A 24,989-nucleotide genomic window follows, 5' to 3' on the forward strand; every position below is an offset into this window, starting at 1 on the left:
GAAAATATTTCTAACCAATAAGCTACAAATACTTTAAAATAATATACTAACAGCTTATGTGTGCACAGTGATAAAAGGCCAAAGAGTTAAGTACACATTTCTCACACAAAATTTTGGTGGTTGAAATGCTACTTCTTTGACTTTAAATTTTTTGCATTATATTCCCAACAGATAATTCATGATATACTACTAGGGATTAATGAGAACATGAGCATTGATGCAGATTTCATATTTTCTTGATTCTCCACAGTTTGTTCTGTTTCTCATCTTTTTTTTTTTTTTTTTTTTTTTTGATCCGTCATGGGGCTTGAACTCTGGGCCTGAGCACTGTCTCTGAGCTTCTTTTGCTCAAAGCTAGCATTCTACCACTTGAGCCATAGTACCAATTCTGGCTTTTTCTTTTTATGTGGTACTGAGAAGTTGAACCTGGGCTTCATGCATGCTAAGTAAGCACTCTACCACTAAGCCACATTCCCAGCCCCTCCTCATCTATTTAAATAGAACAAAGATCAGTTACCTTGCCCAACTATGATGATATTATACTAGGGATTAATGAGAACATGAGCATTGAAGCAGCTTTCCTATTTTCTTGATTCTCCACAGTTTGTTCTGTTCCTCATCTTTTTAGATAGAACAAAGATCAGTTACCTTGCCCAACCATGATGGTAGCTGCTCAGGCGGAACATTCATTAGACTGTGCCATTCCATTTGCAAATGGAGTTGTCCCTACCTACCTACTCTGCCTGTGCTGCTTCTGGGTAGTAATGACTCAGAGATTATTTCTTGTTACAAGTCTAGGAAATTCAAGAATGTAAGGGCAGATCTGAACCATCAAGATTAATGCAGTTCTTTAGCACAATATAACAATAAGCACAAACATACATTGTTCTCCATCAAACATTGACAATTTCCCTCTATAAACAATTCCCCAATTGTTTAAGCAGCATTTAAGTGGTACAATTGAATGATCCCTTTCCCCTCCCTATTAATAAAATTATGTGGCATTGGAGTGATTCACATATTCAAGAAGTGATCGATCTAAGACTCTTCGGATAAGAGCTTCCTCAATTATGTCAAAATCCTACAACAAAGAAAAAAATCATTAGAAATACATGGTGTCCATAGTGTTTCAGAAACTGGAATGTGAGCTGGCTGTTGATGGGTCATGTAACTGCTCAGTAATTAATTGTTAGCCTTTGAGCTTTAGGGATTTCAAAACAAAGAGAACTTTATAAAAGTACATAAAGTGCTTAGCTTCTACAATGGTAGCTGAAGCAGCCAAAAACTAAAGGCAAAAAAAAAAATTTAAGCTTCCATATTTAAGAACATGGTTTTTAAATAGTTAGAGGGTATGCTCTCCAAGTGTCATCATCCTGGCTAGCTAGCAGTCATACTTTTGTCTAGTTAACTGAACAGAATGGCTGGAACAGGTATGGAATAAACCTTGCTTTATTCCTCACAAAGGAATGTTCTTAGTCCCCACTCAACAAATAGACAAACTTTAAGTTCAGAGGTTAAATGCCTTCCTCCGGTATGCACAGCTCTGACAGATTTATTACTTAAACCTGAGTCAGAATCCAAGGTTCTTGAATCTAATCTAGACGATCACAATGGGCAGACCAGAAAGCATGCTTGCATTTAGTTAAAAGTCACAAATAGGGCTGGGAAGGTGGCTCAGTGGTAGAGTGCTTGCCTTGCATGCCTGAGGCCCTGGGTTCAATTCCTCAGCACCACATAAGCAAAAAAGAAAAAAGCCAGAAGTGGCACTGTGGCTCAAGTGGTAGAGCACTAGCCTTGAGCTGAAGAGCTGAGGGACAGCGCCCAGGCCCAGAGTTCAGGCCCCACGACCGGACACCCCCCCCCAAAAAAAAAGTCACAAATATATATATATATATATATATATATATATATATATATATATATTTTTTTTTTTTTTTTTTTTTTTTTTTTTTTTTTTTTTGGTCCGGTCGTAGGGCCTAAACTCTGGGCCTGGGCTCTGTCCCTCAGCTCTTCAGATCAAGGCTAGTGCTTTACCAGTTGGGCCTTCCAGCTTTTTTTTCTTTCTACTTACGTGGTTCTGAGGAATCAAACAAAGGGCTTCATGCATGCAAGGCAAGCGCTCTACCACTGAGCCACCTTCCCAGCCTGTAACAAATATATTATTAAGACTGGACAGAAGCTGGGCTCTGGTGGCTCATACCTGTAATCCTAGCTACTCAAGAGGCTGATATCTGAGGATCGAGGTTCAAAGCCAGCCCAGGCAGGAGAGTCTGTGAGACTCTTATCACCCATAAACTACCAGAAAAACTGGAAGTGGCACTTTGGCTCAAATGGTAGAGCACTAGCCTTGAGCTGAAGAGCTGAGGGACAATGCCCAATGCCCAGGCCCAGAGTTCAAGCTCCGTGACGAACCAAAAAAAGACTAGACAAGATTTTCCTCCCAAAATAAACAATACTCTTTTGCTGAAAGGAACTTAGAGATTATTGAATTATCTTAAATGGCAATGGATAGAACAAAGACTATGTTAACTTTTTGGGTCCTGTTATCACTTCTAATAATGGGAAATATACTCATAAATATTAAAAATTACTTATAGTTTATATATTTTTTCCAGCAGTAGAGAGTAAAAGAAAAGCCTCCTTCATACTTGGCAAGCTTCTTCCATCTTGAAAAACTCCCAATATAACAAGATTAGCCATGAGTTGGTTACTTACGCTACATTTTGAATATATAGACATTCAATATATTAACCAATCTACCTTTTTCATGATTAAAATTTTATTTTGTATATATATATATATATGTATTTATTGCCCCTATTATTTTATTCATTTAGATTACAAAGGTAAGCTTAACACAGCATAAAGACATAATGTGAAAGAAAGGAAATATACTTACTATGAAATCATCATAAAACAAAGTGTGACTAACTTGCAAATGTCTTATTAAACTGCCATTGAAGCTGCTTGGACTCTCATTAGGTGTTAAGCGGCAAAGAGGACAAAACTGGAAAAGAAACAGGACCAAGAATTCATTAAAGCATATTAATGATTATTATCATCAGAACTTAAAAATATAAGTAATCATCTGAAGTAAATTTTGATTTCATGAGTCCACTGGCCATACATATCTCAGTGCTGTATTACGAATGCACTTATTTCTTCGTATACATACTATCTGTTCCCATGTCAAAAATGTTAATTACATGAGCTGGACATGATGATTCCACACTTTTAATCCCAATTACTTGGGAAGTGGAGATCAGGATTGCAGACCAAGACCAACTTGTGCAAATACTTGCATATGTGAACTTAACAATAAGGATCTGATCAGAATCTGCAGGCTCCATGCTTAGAGCCAGTCATATAGACATGACTGCACCCTTGTCTCTAGCACAAAGGAGCTCAATGGAACCCAGTGGAGAACAGAGATAATACAAACCTAAGATTGCCAGCAAAGGAGTTCCTGTTTATAGTCTGACATTAATAGGGAGATAGTGAGACTTTAGTGTGTGGAGTACATAAAATTTAGTTGAATGGTAAGTAGACATCTATCAGAAAGGCACAGCAAAACAATGGACTGAAGCATATACCACTCACAAAACTCATTTGTGTTTCCTTATGAGCAAGATATGGCCCAAGGGAGAAAGAATAATGTCAGGAAGGGGAAAAACAATGGTAGGCGAGAGAAAGACTGGCCATTACCTGAGTTACCTAAATATTCACTGATACACTAATTGTAACCAATTTCCCAACATCAGTGCATATTTTATTATCTCTCCCCAAAGCTCCCAGATGATAATACTTATATTAGAAATATACAATTGCACATGGAAATGATGCTGAACTCATCTATTTTTTTTTCTTGTGGGGGGGAGTACTAGGGTTTGGACTCAGAGCATAGTGTGTGCAAGGCAAGTACTCTAATATTTGAGCCACACTGCCATTCCCCACACCGCCCCTCCCCCCCCAGCCCATGTTGCTTTATTCTTCATCGATAGTGCTTTTTGGATAGGTGGGACATGGAACATGAAGGTCCTACCTATGTTTCCCATGTAGTTGGGATTACAGCTGTGAAGTATCATACCTACTTTATTTGTTGAGATGGAATCTTGTTAACTTTCTGCCCAGCTTGTCCTTGAATCTCAGACACTGATCTCTGCTTCCAGAGTAGCTGGAATTAGAGGCTTAATCTACCAAGCTTAGACTGCTTTATCTTAATACGGACTTTTTCAGATGGAATACAGTGGCTATGCAATTAGAAGACACTATCAAACTTCAGATAACTGGTAACTATTTTAAAAAGAGATGAAATCTCATAGAGAAAAAAAAGAGAGGCAATTAAAAGGAAATAAGAAACTTTAGACCTAATACCTAGGTTGTGGTCATATTTTTCTTACTCTAGTACCTACAAAAAACCTTTACAAAGTTTTATTTTACAGAGTCTTTACCAGACTAGTAGTATGCCTTAATCATTGTTTTAAGTCAGCAAATTGCTACATAATGACCAGTCCCCACAGTACTCAGTGATCTAGAATAATTGTTTATGTTACTTCTACTTATCCTCTCTGACTATCCCTGTGTTCTGCTTTAACTGTTGGGTAAGAGAAATGCCAATCAACTGCAATATACACACAAGAGGGAAGTCAAGACATTGAGATATCAAGAAACACAAAAACATTTATTAGGACTTAGTGTGGGAGGCTGGCTTTAGTCACCTGTGAGGACTCTTTTCCCAGAGCTTAGTTGGACAACTTTAGAACAGTTCAGATTAAGTCAGGTGCTGGCGCTCATACCTGTAACCTTAGCTACTCAGGAGGCTGAGATCTGAGGATCATGGTTCAAAGCCAGCCTGGGCAGGAAAGTCCGTGAGACTCTTATCTTCAATAAACCACTAGAAAACCAGAAGTGCCACTGTGGCTCAAGTGGTAGAGCTCTCGCCTTGAGCTGAAGAGCTGAGGGACAGTGCCCAGGCCCAGAGTTCAAGCCCCACAACCAACCAAAAAAATAAAAAAAAGAACAGTTCAGATTAATAAGGAGCCAATACTCAGTCTCTCCATATGCCTTTTCCCTATATTATTTACTTCTTCTATATGATCTATTTCCTATATGATCTATTTAATCTCTCTTTCTGGAATTTTAAAGGCCATTGGGGGAAAATTAATCCCTACATAATAAGAAAATGAGTCTTTGGCTGGAGTTGTGGCTCAAGCAAAAGCATTTGCCTTGCAAAAGTGAAGTCCTGAATTCAAACTCAGAACAGCAAAAAAAAAAAAAAAAGTCTCAGGATGGAGATCTCTTTTAGTAAAGCACATGCCTAATATGCACAGGCTGTGGGTTCATTCCTCAGCACTACAAATAAATATAAAGAAACAAAAAAAAAATCTTCAGAGACAGGCACCAGAGGCTCATGCCTATAATCCCAGCTACTCAGGAGGCTAAGGTGGCAGTTTGAAGCTAGTCCAAGCAGGAAAGTCCAAGGGACTCTTATCTCCAACAAATTACTCAGAAAAAGCTAGAAATGGCCCTGTGGCTCAAGTGATAGAGTGCTACCCTTGAACCAAAAGAAGCTCAGGGACAGTGTTCAGACCCAGAGTTCAATCCCCAAGTCAGGCAGGGAAAAAAATCTTTAGGAAGAAACCCAGAATAGATGAAATGCCAGGATGGATTTTTTTTTTAATTTAAAAAAATATAAATCTGGGCTGGGAAGGTGGCTCAGTGGTAGAGTGCTTGCCTTGCATGCATGAGTCCCTGGGTTCGATTCCTCAGCACCACATAAGCAGAAAAAGCTGGAAGTGGCGCTGTGGCTCAAGTGGTAGAGAGCTAGACTTGAGCTGAAGAGCTGAGAGAGACAGTGCCTAGGCCTAGACTTCAGGCCCCACCACAGGCAAATATATATATATATATATATATATATATATATATATAGTTATAGTTATAGTTATAGTTATAGTTATAGTTATAGTTATAGTTATATAGTTATTATTATTCTTGGCATTGCACAGAAGGGTTACCATTTCATAAGCCAGGTAAAGAGTATATCACTTTTTTGGACAATGTCATCCCTTCCTTTGCTTTTACTCAGTTCCTCCCTCCTGTCCTTGAGCACAATTTCCATAGTCCATTTTCTACATAGTGTATACTTAATAGCCTGGTTGCATTTGTTCACCCTACATTCCTTCCTTTCTGTACTCCCTCTTTACCTCCCCCACCAATAAAACCACAAAAGCAAAAACAATTTTGTTTTTGTTTGTTCTTACTATGTAGCCAATGCCTTGCTTAAAACTTCAGATCTTCCTGCCTCAGCCTACTAAGCTCTAGGATTACTGGCATGTAGCACCATGCCCTGCTTAGGTTTCCTAAAATTAATCTCTCTCCTTTCCTCCTTCCCTCTTTCCCTAATTTTCTCCTTTCCTCTTTCTTTCCCTCCCTCCCTCACTCCTTTCCATACTGTATAACTCCAGTTGGCCTTGAACTTCCATCCTTCTGCCTTAGCCCTCAAGTGATGACATTAGAGGCCCACAAACCACATTTCTTATATCAGTGACATTTCTTAACTCTGTTCTTGTTCATTGCAAGATACTGAAATAGGGCTGGGAAGGTGGCTCAGTGGTAGAGCGCGTGCCTTGCATGCCTGAGGCCCTGGATTTGGTTCCTCAGCACCACATAAACAAAAAGAAAAAAGCTGAAAGTGGCGCTGTGGCTCAAGGGGTAGAGCGCTTGCCTTGAGCTGAAGAGCTGAGGGACAGCGCCCAGGCCCAGAGTTCAGGCCCACGACTGAACCCCCCCCCCCCCCACCACCATCACCATAAAAAGGTACTGAAATATTTCCGTTTAGAATGGGGAGATTTTTATTTACTATGACAGGAGAAGGTAACTATTTTCTTAAAGGGATTCCATTTGTTGGAACAGTAAATAGAGTAAGAATGACTAAGTCTAAAACTTCAAGCCTAGGATTTTTTTTTTTCTGTTTTTGTTGTTATTGTTTTGTTTTTGGTTTTGGTGGTAAGCTTGAACTCTGGGCCTGGGCATGTCCCTGAGCTCTTCAGCTCAAGGCTAGCACTCTACTACTTCTGGGTTTCTGGTAGTTTCTTGGAAATAAGAATCTCATAGCCTTTCCTGCCTGGGCTGGCTTTGAATCATGATCTTCAGATCTCAGCCTCCTGAGTAGCTAGGATTACAAGAGTAGCAACCAGCACCTGGCAAGCCTAGGGTTTTCATAAGCTCAGTGTTAGAGTTCTTGCTTGGCATCAGTAAGGCCCTGGGTTCCAGTCTCAGCAACACACACACACACACACAGTCTCAGCAACACACACACACACACACACACACACACACACACACACACACACACACACACACACACACACACACACACAGAGTAATAAAGTTTACCACAGGTCTCCTTTCTGATCTGTGATGAGTAATACAATGATCCAGTAAGCTGTCTTCATCCAGTTCTTTCTGACAAAATGGACACACACATCTGGAAATTGCATAGAATTACAAACATTACTAAAATCAATAGCAGCAAAAGTAGTTAAGAAATAGGTATCTAGTCTTTCCTCCCTTTCTCCTTTCCTCTCTGCCTCCCTTTGTCCCTCCCTTCTTCCTTTTCAAGTCTTGCTACATGGTAAAAGATGGCCTCAAACTCACAATTATCCTGCCTCAGTCACCTGAGTGTAGCATTTCAGGTTTGTATCAACACACTCTGCTTTAATCCTGGTTCTTCTGCTTTGATCTATTTTTCCTATCCTCATACCTGTTTTGTGCCTGCAGTTTTCCCTATGAGAAATGTTCATCCTCGGGGGACAGAGCAGAGAAACACTTATAGGCTATTTGAAGCATCTTATTCCCTTTGTAAGAGAAGTGCAATCACAACACCTGGCAAAGGAATCAGGACCCCTGTCCTTGGCCTGCCCTTCCCCTGTTAGAACATATACTGACATGACACTTCCTACCCTCTGAAATAAAACAAATAAAATGAAAGGGAGAGAAATGATGAATAACCTTTTAGTCACAGGCTACTTCAGCAATTTACTAGTCCAAAAGCAGAGGCTAGCAGAAGTGTAACAGTTCTGCATTCTGTTTTTGGATCTTCCTTAATGCTACAAACTTGCCTGAGGAAGTTGCCCCAAGGTCTCCATGCAGATTTTGAAGTGGAAAGAAAAAAATTCATGTGAGTGGATGCATGTGCATGAGTACATGCATGTACCAGTACTGGGACTTTATTATACTCTCACTTGGGTTTTTTTGCTCAATGCTGGAACTCTAGAACTTGAGCCACACCTCCATTTCTGTTTTTTTTTTTTTTTTGTTTTCTGGGGTTTTTTTATGATTAGTTAGAGATAAAAGTTCAGGCACTTGCCGGGCGCTGGTGGCTCACGCCTGTAATCCTAGCTACTCAGGAGGCTGAGATCTGAGGATCGCGGTTCAAAGCCAGCCCAGGCAGGAGAGACCGTGAGACTCCTATCTCCAATAAACCACCAGAAAACCGGAAGTGGCGCTGTAGCTCAAGTGGTAGAGCGCTCACCTTGAGCTGAAGAGCTGAGGGACAGCGCTCAGGCCCAGAGTTCAAGCCCCATGACCGACAAAAAACAAAAAACAAACAAAAAAAAAGTTCAGGCACTTTTCTGCCCAGAGTGGCTTAAAATTATGATCCTCAAATCTCAGACTCCCAAGTCGCTAGGATTACACGTATAAGCCACCACTGCAATCAAGAAAAGTCTTAGCAAATAATTGCTATTATAAAATCATTACTATACCTGGTTATAAAGTTAAGAGCCTGAACGTAACTATATAAATATTTTCATAATTTAAAAAACAGCCCAACTTTCCAGCCCAATAATTTCTTTTTAGCCATCTCAAATTTAGCATTGCATTACACTAGATGAAAACAAACCTCGTTGCTGTCTCTGAAAGTTCTTGTAGCGGTCCATACTTATCGATGTATTTCTCACATGTCCTTATGTGCGCCCTCATTTCACTGAGGCAAACCTACATAAAGACAAATTCAAAATAAACTTCTGTTGAAAAGGGGCTTTATGTTATCCAGCTTTATAACTTTTAAGGGAGGTCACGCTGGGTCAGCTGATTAAATGGATGCATTCATGAGACAGTATCTCAAAGTAAAGGCATTAAGTTTTGCCAGTACTAATAAGGCCCAAACATTGAGTTTCTAAACATTATTTTTCTAAAAAGCACATATTTTAAGTGAACATGCACATCTTTTTTTGAGTGAAAGAATATATAGTAACAAAAAATTATTTCACGTGCCATTTTATAATTAGGCATTGGCAAGACAGAAGAGAAAGAAAATCAGGTAAAGAAAAAAGAGCAAGAAGGAGAAAAAGAAAACATTAAGAAGAAAGAAGAGACAGAAATAAAAAAAATTAAGGTACGAAAATTAATGTGTGAATTTCAGAGGTATGCATAGTAAATGAAAGGAAAGCCCTTGTCTTTGGGAAAACATAAATACCATGGTTTTATAGCATACCACGTAGTATCCATCACATGAATTCACAATACACAGTATACTTAATGGCCCTATTAAGAGCAAACATAAAAGACAGCTCTTGCAAGTCCATTTTTATCAATGCAGAATAAAAAGCCCTTGTTCTTCCAGAAATACATTCAGATCCTAACCATGAAGGATCTGTTGCTAACATAACACAGACTCTACTAAATGTTTCATTAGGAGCTCTGATAAGATCTTGTGCTAGAGGAAGCTTTGTACAGCTGTGGTGTGCAGGCCCAACCACTGTTTCGTTTTGCCCAAGCTAACGGAAGTGCAACCTCAAACAAGAAATCTACCACGTCAAGGAAACTGTTTAACAAGAAGACAAAAATTAACTACTGGGAAAGTAAAAACAAACCCTGGTTTTATAGATATTCACCAAAAACATAAAAAGCCAGGACTGATACAGGTGCCATCTTAAATAGATGTGTTTACAACCTTCACCATTCTTTTTGGCATGTTTTCCTTACTACTTTTGCTATTAAAAATTTCTTTCTAAGGCAGGTATGGAATTGTAATTGTAATCTTGTAATCTCAGCCCTCAGGAGGCTTAAAGCAGTGAGAATTGGAGACCAGTGTGGGCTAAAAAAAAAAAAGAAAAGAAACTGTCTGGAATTTTTATTTATCTTTCTTTTTGTTGTTCAACAAAGATAAGCATGCCTCAGAAAAATAGCAACCTTAGGACTATGTATTGATAAATAAGTTGATAAGTTCATATCCTACATACAAATTGAGGTAAGACACTGTTAGAAATTACAGAAAAATATTAACCATGTTCCTGCTCTAAAATGCTTACAAGCTATTAGAGGAAATGGATATGTAGACAGATCAGTAGGAAATCACTTGATGTAAGAAATAGAATATTAAGAACAGGCTGCATGGAGTGGGCCATCTGGCCTGGATAATATAGTCTAAAACTATGATTGAGAAATGGGCAGTGTTCCTGAATTGAGGAAAAGCATAAAAGGAAAGGTACCAACAAGTTCTCAAAGATAAATTTGAGCTGGACACTGGTGGCTCATGCCTGTAATCATAGCTACTCAGGAGGCTGAGATCTGAGGATCAGGGTTCAAAGCCAGCCAGGATAGTCAGTGAGACTCTTATCTTCAATAAACCACCAGAAAACCGGGAGTGGCGCTATGGCTCAAGTGGTAGAGCGCTAGCCTTGAGCTGAAGAGCTGAGGGAGCCCCCAGGCCCAGAGTTCAAGCCCCACGACTGACCCCCCCAAAAAAGGAGGATAAATTTGAATCCTTATAACTAATCAGACATGAAATGTAAGGATTTTGAAAAAAAAAAGGAAGAGAATTATCTGCCAAGGATACATTTCTATCAATGTAGGATAAGGAAATGAGTGATGTTAAATTTTACTTCATGACAAAAATAAGCAATAATAAACAATTATTAGGATATGTGTGGGTGTGCATTGTCTATTCTATCTTTTTTCTTTATAAATATACATTTCTAAAGTAGTCTATTAATGAAAAATGAATAAAAATATATACAGTATATATTAAAATATTAAATAACAGTTGGAGGAAAGCTGTTAGAACAATTTTAATTTTCATTTAAATATTCTGTGCTTAATAACTTAAAGATGAATACATTTAATAGTGTGCATTGGTATTTGGACAAAATGTAGTTCAAGAAATAAAGCCATACATGAAAGATTAAAAAAAAATTATGTGTGGGGCTGGGAAGGTGGCTCAGTGGTAGATGCTTGCTTTGCATGCATGAGGCCGCCCTGGCTTCGATTCCTCAGCACTACATAAGCAGAAAAATCTGGAAATGGTGCTGTCGCTCAAGGGGTAGAGCATTACTCTTGAGCTGAAGAGCTGAGGGACAGTGCTCAGGCCCCACGACCAACCAAAAAAAAAGAAAAAAAAAGATTAGCAGAGCTTTTCATTTTTAACAATTACAGTATTCTAGATATTATGCTAAAAGCCACTTTTAAGTACTTTACCTTCACACCAACCTTGTAACATGAACATTTTCCCTTACTTTAAAAAAGGCAAATAAAAGCTTACATTAATCACTTAGACTTTATCATATTCATAAACTGTTTTTTAAAATGACAACTCCTTTCCTCAATTAACTTAAAGATAATGCTAAAATGGAAAAAAAAAATAGCAACTTAGACCCACTCATGAGGAGTAAATGAGAAAAATCAGTGTTTGATAAACATTAGTCGGGCCTCATTACTACAAAAGACCATGCATAAAGTCCAGTCAGGTAGCCATTAACCTTATATAATTATCAAATCTTATATAAATATTTTTAAAATATAGAATTGTAACTACTTAATATTAATGATGATAACTATCATAATAAATGTTGTACAAGTACTTAAAGATAATACATAAAATAAACTAAAATGAAAGCATTTAATCCTTAATTTTCAAAGTGCTGGGTGGGTAGAGTGTTGGAAGAGGTCCCACACTGCAGGGGCATCCTTGTCTCCAAGGACTTGGCCTGGACCCAGGTCCAAGGACCTTCCGCCCGACATATGGAAGGTGACCACTTATGTATCCAGGGTAAGAAGGTAGCGGGAAAGTAATCTGTGGGAAAGGATGGGGCCCTTGCCCCAAAAGAGGGCTTGACAGCTAGTAACAGCAGAAGATGTCACCCTTGGAAGCTTGAGATTCCTGACATTTGGCACCTAAGAACTTCCACCACAGTCAGAATTAATTCTTTAGGAGCCTTTGGCTAGAGCAAAGGTAGCTGGCTTGCACCTTAATTGGCCTCCAGCTTTCTGTGGCAGAGGTACAGAAATATCCCTGTACATAGACACTAGGGATTGGGTTTAATTTGTGTGTATGTTGTTTAAAAAAAATACTACTGGCTGGGCATCAGTGGCTCATGCCTGTAATCCTGGCTACTCAGAAGGCTGAGATCTGAGGATCACAATTCAAAGCAAGCCCAGGCAAGGAAAGTCTGTGAGACTCTTATCTCCCATTAACCTCCAAAAAACCAGAAGTGACACTGTGGCTCAAGTGGTAGAGTGCTTACCTTGAGCTGAAGAGCTCCAGGAACTTAAGCCCCACAACCAACAACAGCAACAAAAAAATACTGCTTTGTATAGTAGCAAACAGTTAATGATTATTTAATAAATGTTCCAAGTTTATGAAGAGAGAGAAAGGGAGGGAAGGAGGGAAATAAGAAGGAAAAGAAATAAGAAAGAAGGAAGGAAGGAAGAAAAGAAGGAAGGAAGGAAGGAAGGAAGGAAGGAAGGAAGGAAGGAAGGAAGGAGGGAAGGAAGGAGGGAAGGAATGAAGGAAGGAGGGAGGGAAAGAGGGAAGGAAGCAATCAAACAGGGTATACAGATATTAATAAAATAAACACCCTGCTACCCTCATGGAACTCAAATTGAATGATAATTATTGACACTAACCAAAAACCCACAAACTAACAGTAAGGAAAATACAGGGTGCTATGAAAAACTTAGCACTCTTAAGTATACATTCTTTCTATGACTTATTATTGCATTTAGGGTAAAATCTCGAACTTTGTATAATATAGCCTTCAAGATCCTAAGACAGTCCAGTATGATACCAAAGATGTAAAATTACAAAGAGGAAATGATTAATAATTCTACAAAGTCCTGAATCCTATAGGTGAAAATATGCCATAGGATCTGATAACAACCTTCCTCGTGTTTGGGTTTCAATGACATACTAAGAGTAGGGAGCTATGGGAGAAACAGGAAGAAGAGGAAATGGAGGTAGTCAATGAAAAATCAGGCAATACATCATAGTAGTTCAGAGGCCTGTTGTTTGCAGCCTACACATTTGAAATTAGAGAAACAGAAATAAGGAGTCTGGGAGGAAACACTTAGAAAAGGTAGAGAGGTTGGGAGTAAAAAACATAGGTGAAATGATCATTTTTCTCAAGGACCTGAGCTGGTAACCATGATCATGAGCAGTTACATACCAGGGTATCACACTCCGTGCAGTTCTGGTACTCTAATTTCATTCTTTTAGCTACATCAGTTGCTGGAACTCCTTCTGAAGGAAGATATGCCCGGCAATATGGACAGGTCCACTTATTGCTCTTTAGACTGGTAGCAATACAGGAACGGCAGAATCTACCCCAAATAAAGGAAGAGCACATTACTTTCCTTAAAGGATATAAAGGAACCATCACTCTGTGTGTGTGTGTGTGCATGTGCATCCATGTGCACACGCATGCACATGCACGTGTTAAACTTCCCAGAGGATCACCTACCTTTCCAGTAAGACTTCTTTGGAATGAGCATAGGCACTTGCATGCATTTATCCACAATAAGAATATGAGCTTGGAATGTGGCTTAGTGGTAGAGTGCTTTCCTAGCCTGCATGAAGCCCTGGGTTCAATTCCTCAGTACCACATAAGCAGAAAAAGCCAGAAGTAGGCCTGTGGCTCAAGTGGTAGAGTGTTAGCCTTGAACAAAAGAAGCTCAGGGACAGTTCCCAGGGCTTGAGTTCAAGACACAGGACTGGCAATAAATAAATAAATAAATAAATAAGAATATGAAGTATGTGAAAGATATGGTATGTATGCTGGATCTACCACTTAGCTACATCCTCAGCCTTAAATTCACATTCTAAGCACACACCTATGCTTCTGACCTGACTTATTTGCTTACATTATTTTATTCTAATCTAAGCAGAAGATGAATACTAGTTTCAGCCTTAGCATAGTAGGCACTGGTGTCCATTGCCCATTTGCCCCAAATCCAGTCCCCACCGACTTTCAACCTCTATAGTTGAGTACAACATTTGGCCTGAAACTTAAGTGAGCATTACATAAATGCTGTTGCTTATGGGAAAACATTAGTTGCAAATGTTGTAGACTAGTCAGCGAGCTGTACTCATTTCAATAGAGGGAGATTAACAAGTAGAGAAAGCACAACATGACCAATGGCTTTGGGAAGAGATTGAGCTTACTGATTCTGAGTATATAAAAAACATATTTATAGAATGGGATGTTACACCACATCAAAAGAACAAGCTTGTGGTACATACAGCAACATGGATAAATTTCAGAGACTAGAAAGCAGACACAATAGAGTTCATCCTATATAATTCTAAATAGGTAAAACTGATATAATGTGGGGGTGGGGGGGAAGGAGACACCAACGGCTGCTCCTGAGTGAATAGGGAGAAAGAATGGCTGGGAAGGGCATACAGAAACCAGAAGTGGAAATATTCCATATCTTGAGAGAAACTTATCTAAAGATTTTTAATTTCCATCTTTTTTTTTTTCTTGTCGGTCATGAGGCTTGGACTCTAGGCCTGGGTGCTGTCCCTGCACTCTTCAGCTCAAGGCGAGCACTCTACCACTTGAGCCACAGCACCACTTCTTTATATAAAGATTTTTAAAAACTCAGTATATACAGTACAATTATGATCTATGGATTTAATTATATGTGTAATTTGCTTGAAAAACCAGGGAAGGTGAGGGGTGTAGCTCATGGGTAGATTACCAATTTAGTATGCAGAGTGCTATGAGTTTAGTCCCCAGCATTGCAAAACAAACACTCAAACTGAAAGAATCACAACAACTTGGATTATGGTTATTATACATGCTAGTCTAAGGAATAGAATATGCTAAAATGTGTAGCTTACTCTGGAATGCTGAAACATGATATATTTCTGGATGAATAGGAATATGATAAATACAAGCATATATAGCAAAATATTAAAGATTTTAGAACTTCCAGCTTGGTTATCTGGTCATCTACCTTAGCTGTACATGCAAATGATGCCAAACAGGCTAGCTGTGGTGGTAATATGGAGCTATAAACCTGCTGTAGCAAGTTTGAGGCCAGAAAAAAAAAAAATAGCAAAAAGCTGTGGGAAATTATTTACTCTACTATATTATTTCTTTAATTAACCATATATTATTTGACTTAACTTTAGTTTGACTAGCCTGGAGCCCGTGGCTCATACCTATAATCCTAGCTATTAAGGAGGCCAATATCTGAGGTTCAAATTTGAAGCCAGCCCAGGAAGGAAAATCTGTGAGACGCTTATCTCTAATTAGCCAGCAAAAAACAAACAAACAAACAAAAAACCCTGTAAGTGGATCTGTGGCTCCAGTGGTAGAGCATCAACCTTGAGTAAAAAAGCTAAGGGACAGCACCAGGCCCAGAGCTCAAGCTCCAGTACTAACACACGCAAACACACACACACACACACACACACACACACACAATAGGAAAGTGATTTGAACAGAAAAAAATATTAAATATTTTAAGGTATCCCAACTCATTATAAGGAAAAGATTACATTGTTTAATTTTTAAAATATAGGGAATGGCCAGGCACTGGTGGCTCACATCTATAATCCTAGCTACTCAGGAGGGTAAGATCTGAGGATCAAGGTTCAAAGCCAGCCCGGGCAGGAAAGTCTGTGAGACTCTTATCTCCAATAAACCACCAGAAAACTGGAAGTGGTACTGTAGCTCAAGTGGTAGATGAGCTGAAGAGCTGAGGGACAGCACCCAGGCCCAGAGTTTGAACCCCAGGACTGGCAAAAACAAAACCAAGAAAGCAACTTTCCTGCCTGGGCTGGCTTGGAACCACGATCCTCAAACCTCAGCCTCCTGAGTAGCTAGGATTACAGGCGTAAGCTAAGCCACCAACACCTGGCAGTCTAAAACTTTTGAAAATTGAATTTGTTTCTATTTTTAGGAAAAAGAGTTATTCCATGATTATGATGAGGTCTTAGGAGAGAGCCCCTCTATCTGCACAAATCTTCCCCAAATCTGTATATAAGCACTCATTTAAAGGCAAACTTTGTGGAGGGCAGAGAGGTTTGAACTCAAAGCTTCAAATTTGCTAAATAAGCTCCCTACCACTGAGCCATAAATCTCCAGGCATTTCTTTTTCCAGTACTAGGGTTTGAATACCAATAGCTCAACTTGCTTGGATCTACTACCACTTTATCTCCAACACTCTTTTTTCCTGGTTATTTTGTACTTTTCTGTCTGGACTGGCTTAGAACCGTAATCTTCTAGATCTCAGTCAGCTGAATAGCTTAGATCACAGGCATGAGCCACTAATAGTGGGAAAAAGCAAAGGTTTTAATAGCAGTTTACTTTTGCTAGACAGCATTTGACATACCAGAGAAAATTGTGGTTCTAAGAGGCCTGGCTCTCACATAGATCTAGAAAAGAAAAAGAGGTAATAAGCTGGTAAACAAATAAACTACTAAATCTTAAATGCTTTTTAAAAAGAGTGAAATTGACCAAAATGAACTAAGCAACATAATGGCAGCAATGGGAGGGAGGGAACAAGTGGGAAAGAGGGAACAGCTGATGCTATGCAAAACAAAAGAAATGTACATATCACCCAATGTGGAAGAAATAACTGTATCACAAAGCTCATAGAACTCATAAATGTTATAGACCATGATAGACAATTTGCTCCAGAAAAGTTAGAATGTGTTTGTGACTTTAACTGAGCATCACTATCCCACAATACTGTGAAATTTGGGAAATTATGTAACCACTTAATCACAATAAAAATTTTGAAAAAAAAAAAAGAGTGAAATTGCGCACAGAACAAACAGAATGAGTGTGACAGAGAGGATATCTATGAAGAGGGACCAGGCATGGGGGCACCCAGCCTGTAATCGTAGCTCTTAGGAGAATAATGCAGGAGGATCATAAATTTGAGGCCAATTTGAGCTGGTTAGTAATAACCTGTCTCAAAACTAAAGGAAACAAAGAGGCTGGGAATGTGGCTTAGTGGTAGAGTGCTTGCCTAGAATGAATGAAGCTCTGGGTTAGATACCTCAGAACCACAGAAACAGAAAAAGCTGGAAATGGCATGTGGCTCAAGTGGTAGAGTGCTAGTCTTGAACAAAAGAAGATCAGGGACAGTGTCCAGGACCTGAGTTCAAGCCTCAAGCCCCAGGACTGGCAAGAGAGAGAGAAAGAGAAAGAGAGAGAGAAGGAAAGAAAGAGAGAACAAAACAAGAGCCAAGACAGAGTAATGGGAAGGCAAGAGAGTTTTAAACATGTGACTGACATCATTTGATTTATACTATAGGTCACTCTGGGTTCCACTCAAGAACGAATTGTAGATGTACAGATATACAACAAGAACTGGTTCAAGACAGAATAATGCCTTGAATATGGCAAAAAGCAGTTGAGAGGGATAAATAGGCCAAAGGAGTTCAGACTTACCAAATGACATAAAATATATATCCCATTATGCCAAGTTAAGTCAAACGCAAAAGATTCCAAAACTGGATGAAAGGCACAAATGGGCTTGCTAGGGACTAGCAGTTGGGAAAATAGATTAGCCACAACAGATAAGTGGAAATTTTTTAGGGTAAAGGAACTAACTGTCCTAGATCTTGTTTGTTGTGGTAGTGGTTCTAAGTCTACACACAATCATCACAATTCAGCCCATTACACATGATATGAATTATATTGCATCACTCCAAGAAAGCTGAAAAACAAAATGAAAATCCTCTAATGACAACAGATCAGTAACAGGTGAGAGAAATCATAATTAATATATACAGTACAGAAGCAGGTAGAAATCGGCCTTCTGTTATATAGCCTCAGGCATCACATATTAGCTACTCAGTAAATGGTCAGTAAATCCAAATAGTAATGAATTCTGATGGCTTGCCTAAAGGAGGATTTTTTTGGAGGGCAAAGTCCTCATTAGTAAATAAATATCAGGACATCTTTCTGTATGGTTTTTGTTGAGAGGGCAGGATTTTTCTTCATTTACTGTGAGGGATTTTGGTACTGAGACTTGAACTCAGGACCTGAACTGTGCTGTTTTTGTATTTTGTTTTTGTTTTTGCCAGTCCTGGGCCAGGAATTCAGGACCTGGACTTCTTTTGCTCAAAGCTAGCCTTCTACCACTTGAGCCACAGTGCCATTTCTGGCTTTTTCTGTTTATGTGGTACTGAGGAATCGAACCCAGGGCTTCATGAATATTAGGCAGGCACTCTACTACTAAGCCACATACATTCCCAGCCCTGTGCCTTTGTTTTTTCACTTAAGGCTGTTTTTTATCACTTGAGGCAGAGCTCCACTTCCAGCTTTTTGTTGCTTAGTTGGGAGACAAGAGTCTTAGGGAATTAACTGTCTGAGCTGTCTTCAAACCCCAATCCTCAGACCTCAGCCTTCTGAGTAGCTAGGATTACCAGGCATGAGCCATTGGTGCTGAGCTCTGCTGTCTTTCTGACTACCAAAATATGGTCACAAACCTGAGGAGATAAGGGTTTCCTTTGTCCTGCTCCCAGCTCCTTAATGTAGTCGGGAAATGATGAATCAGAAAAGATGAGGTCAAAAAGAAAATGTAATGGATTGAAGTCAATTGCATTTTTAAAAAGCTGGTTCAATATTTTCAAAAACTCTAAATGCATTGCTATTACTTTAAAATCCAATTTCACACACAAATCCAATTTTCTGGCTTTGTTTGCAAAGCAAGTCATACTGGGCTCCTACAACTCTGGAACCCCATTCTGGGGAAGCCAAAGGGGTTAGGGCCCTGGCCTGTGGGGTACTAACCCTTCACTCTTTATACCACTTGTCTAGGCCCCTATTGAGTTCACAACTTTCCATGAGGAAATCAATGAGGAACTACACAAAGACTCAAAAAACTCTGAAACCAGCTGGAAACTCAATTCTCACACCCTTACTTGTTATGTTATTAACATCCGCCCCCTTTTTTTTTGTTTCCTTAAATTAAGTAATCAGCCAAAAATCCCCTACCATGGAGAGGTCAGAAAAATATTGGAAGGAAGCAGGAAAAGACAGCTGAGAACACTGGGTAGACTTTACTTACCCAATCCCCTAAGGTAAAACTAAATCTTAAGTGGATTTAAAAAAGAAAGGCAGTCCCTGGGGTCTAGAGCTAGAAACAGAAAACAAGTATCCAGGGCTATTTCTCCAAATGTGGTTTGGGAAGAGGTTGTTGACAACAGCGTGGTATAAACCTTCTACTGTGTTCTCAACACAAAGTTGCCTCATGTGTGCACATCCATGCTCATCCATATGAAGGTAAATTTAAAATCTTGACCACTTGTGGTAAGCATGCAAGTAGGAATAGAATAAGTAGAGGGCTATTATTGTTATTCAACGAGGCAAGAGCTCCAGCTAAAATATTCCACTACAAAATAAACTCACAAACACCACAAACCACTCCCTCATTCTGGATGAGCCCAAGTACAGCTATTCTTAGAGCTTATGCCCTCCTACCATGATAGACACTTAAGATTTCCTTTGATGTGTTTTGTATTCTATGAGGTAACATTCAAAAGGACCAGCCTGAAAGTTGGTTTTCCAGTCTCAAAAAATTGCATATCTTTGAACTACTACACACTGACTTCAAAAAAATTATTTTTAGATTGGGAAGATGGCTTAGTGGTAGAGTGCTTGCCTAGCATGCATGAAGCCCTGGTTAAATTCTTCAGTAACATAAACAGAACAGGCCAGAAGTGGCGCTGTGGTTCGAGTGGTAGAGTGCTAGCCTGGATAAAAGAAGCTCAGGGACAGCACCCAGACCCTGAGTTCAAGCCCCAGGACTGGCAAAACACAAACAAAACAAAATATTTTTAGTTTTTTAATTTGCAAAAGTAATAGTAGTTTATTTTTATTTTATTATTATCTTTAATTAGTTGTTCAAAGGAGTTTCAATTAATTTTTTGCTTGAAACAAGCAACGTGGAATCCTGCTGGCTCAGCCGCCCAAGTGCTGGGATTACAATCATATATCAAAGTGTCTGGCTTTGATTACACATTTTACCTTCCAGGGAATATTTCCTTTCACCTAAAGTCTTAGTGAAAATTGAAACAGGACCATCTACAACTGTGTTTCTTAAATATTAAAGACAAAAATCAGGTAGGCACCTGCTTAAGATGCTCATTCTTATTTAGTAGCTCTAAGATGAAGCATGCAATTCTATAATACTGCTGACTCAAGGTGTAGTAACCTGGATGTAAGCAGAATCTTGGTATAAAATAATCTGCCACATTTTGTGGCTGTTAGCACACACAATATCCAGAAGAGTAATAATATTGAGTTTACCTATGATAGTAATAACACTGATAGGCAAACACAACAATCTAACCATCAGAGTGGACAAATTTTGGGCTGCTGAATTACATCTTTCTAAGATTCTCATCACTACAGACACAGATGAGTAACAACCTTACAGAAGGGGTTTATGGAGTTCTAGACTATCAAGGGATTCCTACGTATTACCTAAACTACAAGTGGAAAAATATAACTTGCTATCATCAGGCGACTAATGATATATATGTATATATATTAATATACGTATATTAATTAGAGAAATGACTCGAGTTTTTGGACTGATATATTACAAAAGACTTTACACACTGCATGTTAACCACATTTTCTCAACTACATTTTGTTTCCTCACTTTGTGTGAGTGTGTGTGTGTGTGTGTGTGTGTGTGTGTGTGTGTGTGTCCTGTGGCTTGAACTCTGGGCTTAGACATTGTCTCTGAGCTTTTTGGCTTAAGATTAACACTATACCACTTGAGCCACAGCCCCACTTCTGGCTTTCTGGTGGTTAACTGGAGGTAAGAGTTTCATGGACCTCCCTGTCTGGGCTGGGTCTGAATCATGATCCTCTGATCTCAGCCTCCTGAGTAGCTAGGATTACAAGTGTGAGTCACTGGCACTCAGCTTTTTTTTTTTCTCCACATTTTTTTATTAGCATCAAATTACTGTACAAGAGGAGTTCATTTTGACATGTCTTTGGGGTTCCATCTTAAAATTACTATGATGAATTATGTGAATGAGAGAACCAGGCCCTGACTTCAAGAGTTCAAGCCCAGTACTCACACACACACACACACTCTCTCTCTCTCTCTCTCTCTCTCTCTTTCATACACACACACACACACACACACACACACACCTCACTTAGTAGATATAACAGAATCAGAGTAGAAGCTCACATCTATAACCTTAACAACAAAGGTAACAGTCCAGAGAACCTCAAAAAGTCCACAAAATCCTATTTTAAAAATAACTAAGGCGGGGCTGGGAATGTGACAGTGGTAGAGGGCTTGCCTAGCATGCATGAAGCTCTGGGTTCAATTCCTCAGTACCACAAAAACATAAAAAGCTAGAAGTGTTGCTGTGACTCCATAAGTTTGGCCAGAAAGGAAACACACCACATGGTTCAAGCAGAAAGAGTTTATTGGGGGGAAAGCAAACTGTGGGCCAGAAAGAGATAGAGGCATGTGGAGACAGAGGGGAAAGAAGAAAAGAAAAAGAGTGAAAGAAAGAGAGGGACTCCTCAAGAGCCGGATTGTATAAGGTAAGGCAGGAGGCAGGACCAGGGGGGATGTGGAGTGGTACCTGGGTACCACCCACTGTCCAAGGGAGGCTGACAGGTCAGTTCAGGAAGTGACTTCAGAGGACAAGGAAGTGACCTTAGAGCCTAGGTCCTTTGCTGACTCACAGTCAGGTGATTGACAGGTGAGTACTGGTTTAAGGCAGGTGAAGGGGAAGGGAAGAGGGACTGATCTCAGGGACAGACCTAACTGGCTCCCATGGTAGAGTGCTACCCATGAGCAAAAGAAGCTCAGGGTCAGCACCTGAGCTGAGTTCAAGTCCCAGGACTGGCAAATAAATAAATAAAAATAAGGCAGCCAGGTGCCTGTAAGCCTAGCTTCTCAGGAGGCTGAGATTTGAGGATCATGGTTCAAAGCCAGCCAGGGGAGGAAAGTCCATGAGACTCATCTCCAATTAACCACCAGAAAACCAGAAGTGGTGCTGTGGCTCAGTTGGTAGAGTGCTTGCCTTGGGCTGAAGAGCTGAGGGACAGCACCCAGGCCCAGAGTTCAAGCCCCACGACTGACAAAACAAAACAAAACAAAAACTAAGGCAAAGAGGACTGAGAATGGGATTTAAACTATATAGTGCCTGCCTAGCAAATGTGGGTAGGGAGGGGTGGGATGGGGAATGTGAATTAGTCTTATGTATCAACTTGACTATTATGCTCACTTATTTAATTGAACACTTATCTAAATGTTGCTGTGAAGGTATTCTATAGATGTGGTTAAGATAAATTAATTCTTTTTTAAGTCATCCTTCCCTTTCTCCCTCTTTCTATATAGGAACATCCACATTTATACATGTGGTTAAGTGTATATAGTTGGAGCACAGAAAGCAAGACTTCATAGTATAGTCCTCAGACATGCTGAGTACCTTGAACTACAGACTCAATCTTGGAATTAGTCCATCTGGCTTCCACCTAAGCCCTCAGCCCTTTTCCTTCTAAACCAGGAAGAGGGATTCTCTGTGAAGTTCCTATCTAATTGAAGTCCAGAGCCTATAGATTAACTCATAAGAAAGAAGCAGAGTTGACACCACAACAGAGTCTATACAAACTTTGAACCAGATTATTTGTTCTTTTCAGCCCACTCATCTTCTGTAAGGGCTGCCTCCCTAAAAGTGTTTATAGGCCCTGCTTCTCTCCCATACAGAGAAAATGTCCACGTTTCTAAAACTTATTCAGTGACTGAGTAGTCATTCTCCCATGATGCACCTGAGCATGTAATAAACTTGTTTCCTTTTATCCTGCTAACTTGTCGGTTTATTTCAGCAGACCCAAGTATACCATGGGAATTGGTGGGGTATGTATCCACACATATACACAGACATGCAAATCATTGTTTCTGTGATTGTAGATAAGTCTGATAGTTGAGAAGCATCTATGAATAAAGAGAAAAAGAATATTCAGTCTTAGCCTAAAAAAGAAATTGATGAGATTGTACATGTGTAAGAATGAAAGCATGAGACTGGGGATGTAGGCTTAGTAGTAGAATATTTGCTTAGTATGCTGGATAGAGGTTCTGGGTTCAATAACAGGCTGAAGAGAGGTGTCAGGAAGAGAAAGAGAGGGAGAGCAGGAGAGAGGGTGAGAAAGAGAATCTGAAAGCCCTGATGCATATTTCTGGATCGTTTACTATTCATCAGGAAGCCTGTCAGACTCTACTTAGACAACCAGCAATTTGAGGCAAGCTTTACTGCTCCTACTTCACCACAAATGGAACATTTAACCCACTTACCTGACAGAACTTTAGAATTACCCTTAACAGAGTTTCATTTATGGAAAATTAGGCACATCCTATGACATAGGGGTGTTGTCTTTTTGGGGCTCATGGGAGTTGTGGTGCTTGGGTCCATTTTCAATCTTGAGGCCTCTCATAGGTAATTCCTTTAGCCTCTGGCTATTTCCCCAAACCAGAGCTTTGGGGAAGTTCCATTTGTATATTTCAGTTGTATTTAACAAACTCATTCTTGTTAAATTCATTGAATTCCTCCTGAGCCTGTCTCTCTGTGTTTATCATCTGGTAGCTCATGCCTATAATCCTACTACTCAGGAGGCTAAGATCTGAGGATAGTGGTTAGAAGGCAGCCCTGGCAGGAAAGTCCATGAGACCAGTGAATTACCAAAAAGCTGGAAATTGAGCTGTGGCAGAAAGTGGTAGAGTGCTAGCCTTGAGCATAAAAGCTCAGAGACAGTGCCCAGGTCATGAGCTCAAGCCCCAGAACTGGTCAAAAACAAAACAAATAGTCAAGTTGTCTTTGACTTTTCCAATGTGCCCAATATAGCTAATCTGACAATAAATTCCATTTACCATTTCTTCTAATTGTGTCAGATTCCTCTTTAATTCAATTCACAGAACTTCAACCTATCTATCTACCTCCTCTCTGCCCAGTTCTCTGACAGCAGAAAAAGAATAGGAAATCATTTCCACAAATACGTTCTTGCAACTAATAGTGAGATGAATAGACAAGAACATTAAAATGAAACTTCTAAAGAGCCCACTGGAGATAAAAGATCAAAACTAAGAGTAAGGCTGTTTGAGACATTTTAGAAATGCTATAGATTAGGGCTGGGAAGGTGGCTCAGTGGTAGAGTGCTTTGCCTTGCATGCATGAGGCCCTGGGTTCGATTTCTCAGCACCATATAAGCAGAAAAAAGCTGGAAGTGGCACTGTAGCTCAAGTGGTATAGCACTCACCTTGAGCTGAAGAGCTGAGGGACAGTGCCCAGGCCCAGAGTTCAGGCACCATGACTGGCAAAAAAAAAAAAAAGAAAGAAAGAAAGAAATGCTATAGATTAGCTGGATGCCATGGCTCAGTTCTGTAATCCTAGCTACTCAGGAGGCTGAGACCTGAGAATAGTAGTTGGAAGCCAGCTTGAATCTAAGCTGGTTCATGAAAGTCTGTGAGACTGTTATCTCCAATTAAACACCAAAAAAGCTGGAAGTGGATTTATGGTTCAAATGGTAGAGAACTAGCCTTGAGCATAAAAGTTCAGGGACAGTGACCAGGCCCTAAGTTTCAAGCCCCAGTACAAGTGCCAAGAAAAAAATAAATTTAATAGATTAATCTTTTCTGAATCAATATGCTTCCAAATTAAATTTAGACATAAGAAATAATACTTAGTAGGGTGCTGGTGGCTCATGCCTGTAATC

At 39.6% G+C, this 24,989-nt stretch overlaps 1 protein-coding gene across 2 annotated transcripts in view; it reads right to left on the reverse strand.

The window, feature by feature from the left end:
• Positions 1-393: 393 nt before the first annotated feature.
• Positions 394-24,989, reverse strand: part of Rnf125 (ring finger protein 125) — a 29,596-nt gene continuing 5,000 nt past the window's right edge. Inside the window, exons 1-6 of one of the 2 annotated variants that reach the window (XM_070029381.1) lie at positions 16,621-16,640; positions 13,446-13,599; positions 8,903-8,997; positions 7,396-7,486; positions 2,900-3,007; positions 394-1,081 (exon numbers count right to left, since the gene is read on the reverse strand). In XM_070029381.1, coding sequence (XP_069885482.1) covers positions 995-1,081; positions 2,900-3,007; positions 7,396-7,486; positions 8,903-8,997; positions 13,446-13,487 — 423 coding nt within the window. In that variant the 5' untranslated portion in view covers positions 13,488-13,599; positions 16,621-16,640 and the 3' untranslated portion in view covers positions 394-994. Of the gene's footprint in view, positions 1,082-2,899; positions 3,008-7,395; positions 7,487-8,902; positions 8,998-13,445; positions 13,600-16,620; positions 16,641-24,989 lie in introns of those variants that run through there. The other variant, XM_070029380.1, reaches the window with a different exon arrangement.

This window comes from Dipodomys merriami, unplaced genomic scaffold (assembly GCF_024711535.1).
Source record: "Dipodomys merriami isolate MVZ:Mamm:240054 unplaced genomic scaffold, mDipMer1.0.p SCAF_2, whole genome shotgun sequence".
NCBI lineage: Eukaryota > Metazoa > Chordata > Mammalia > Rodentia > Heteromyidae > Dipodomys > Dipodomys merriami.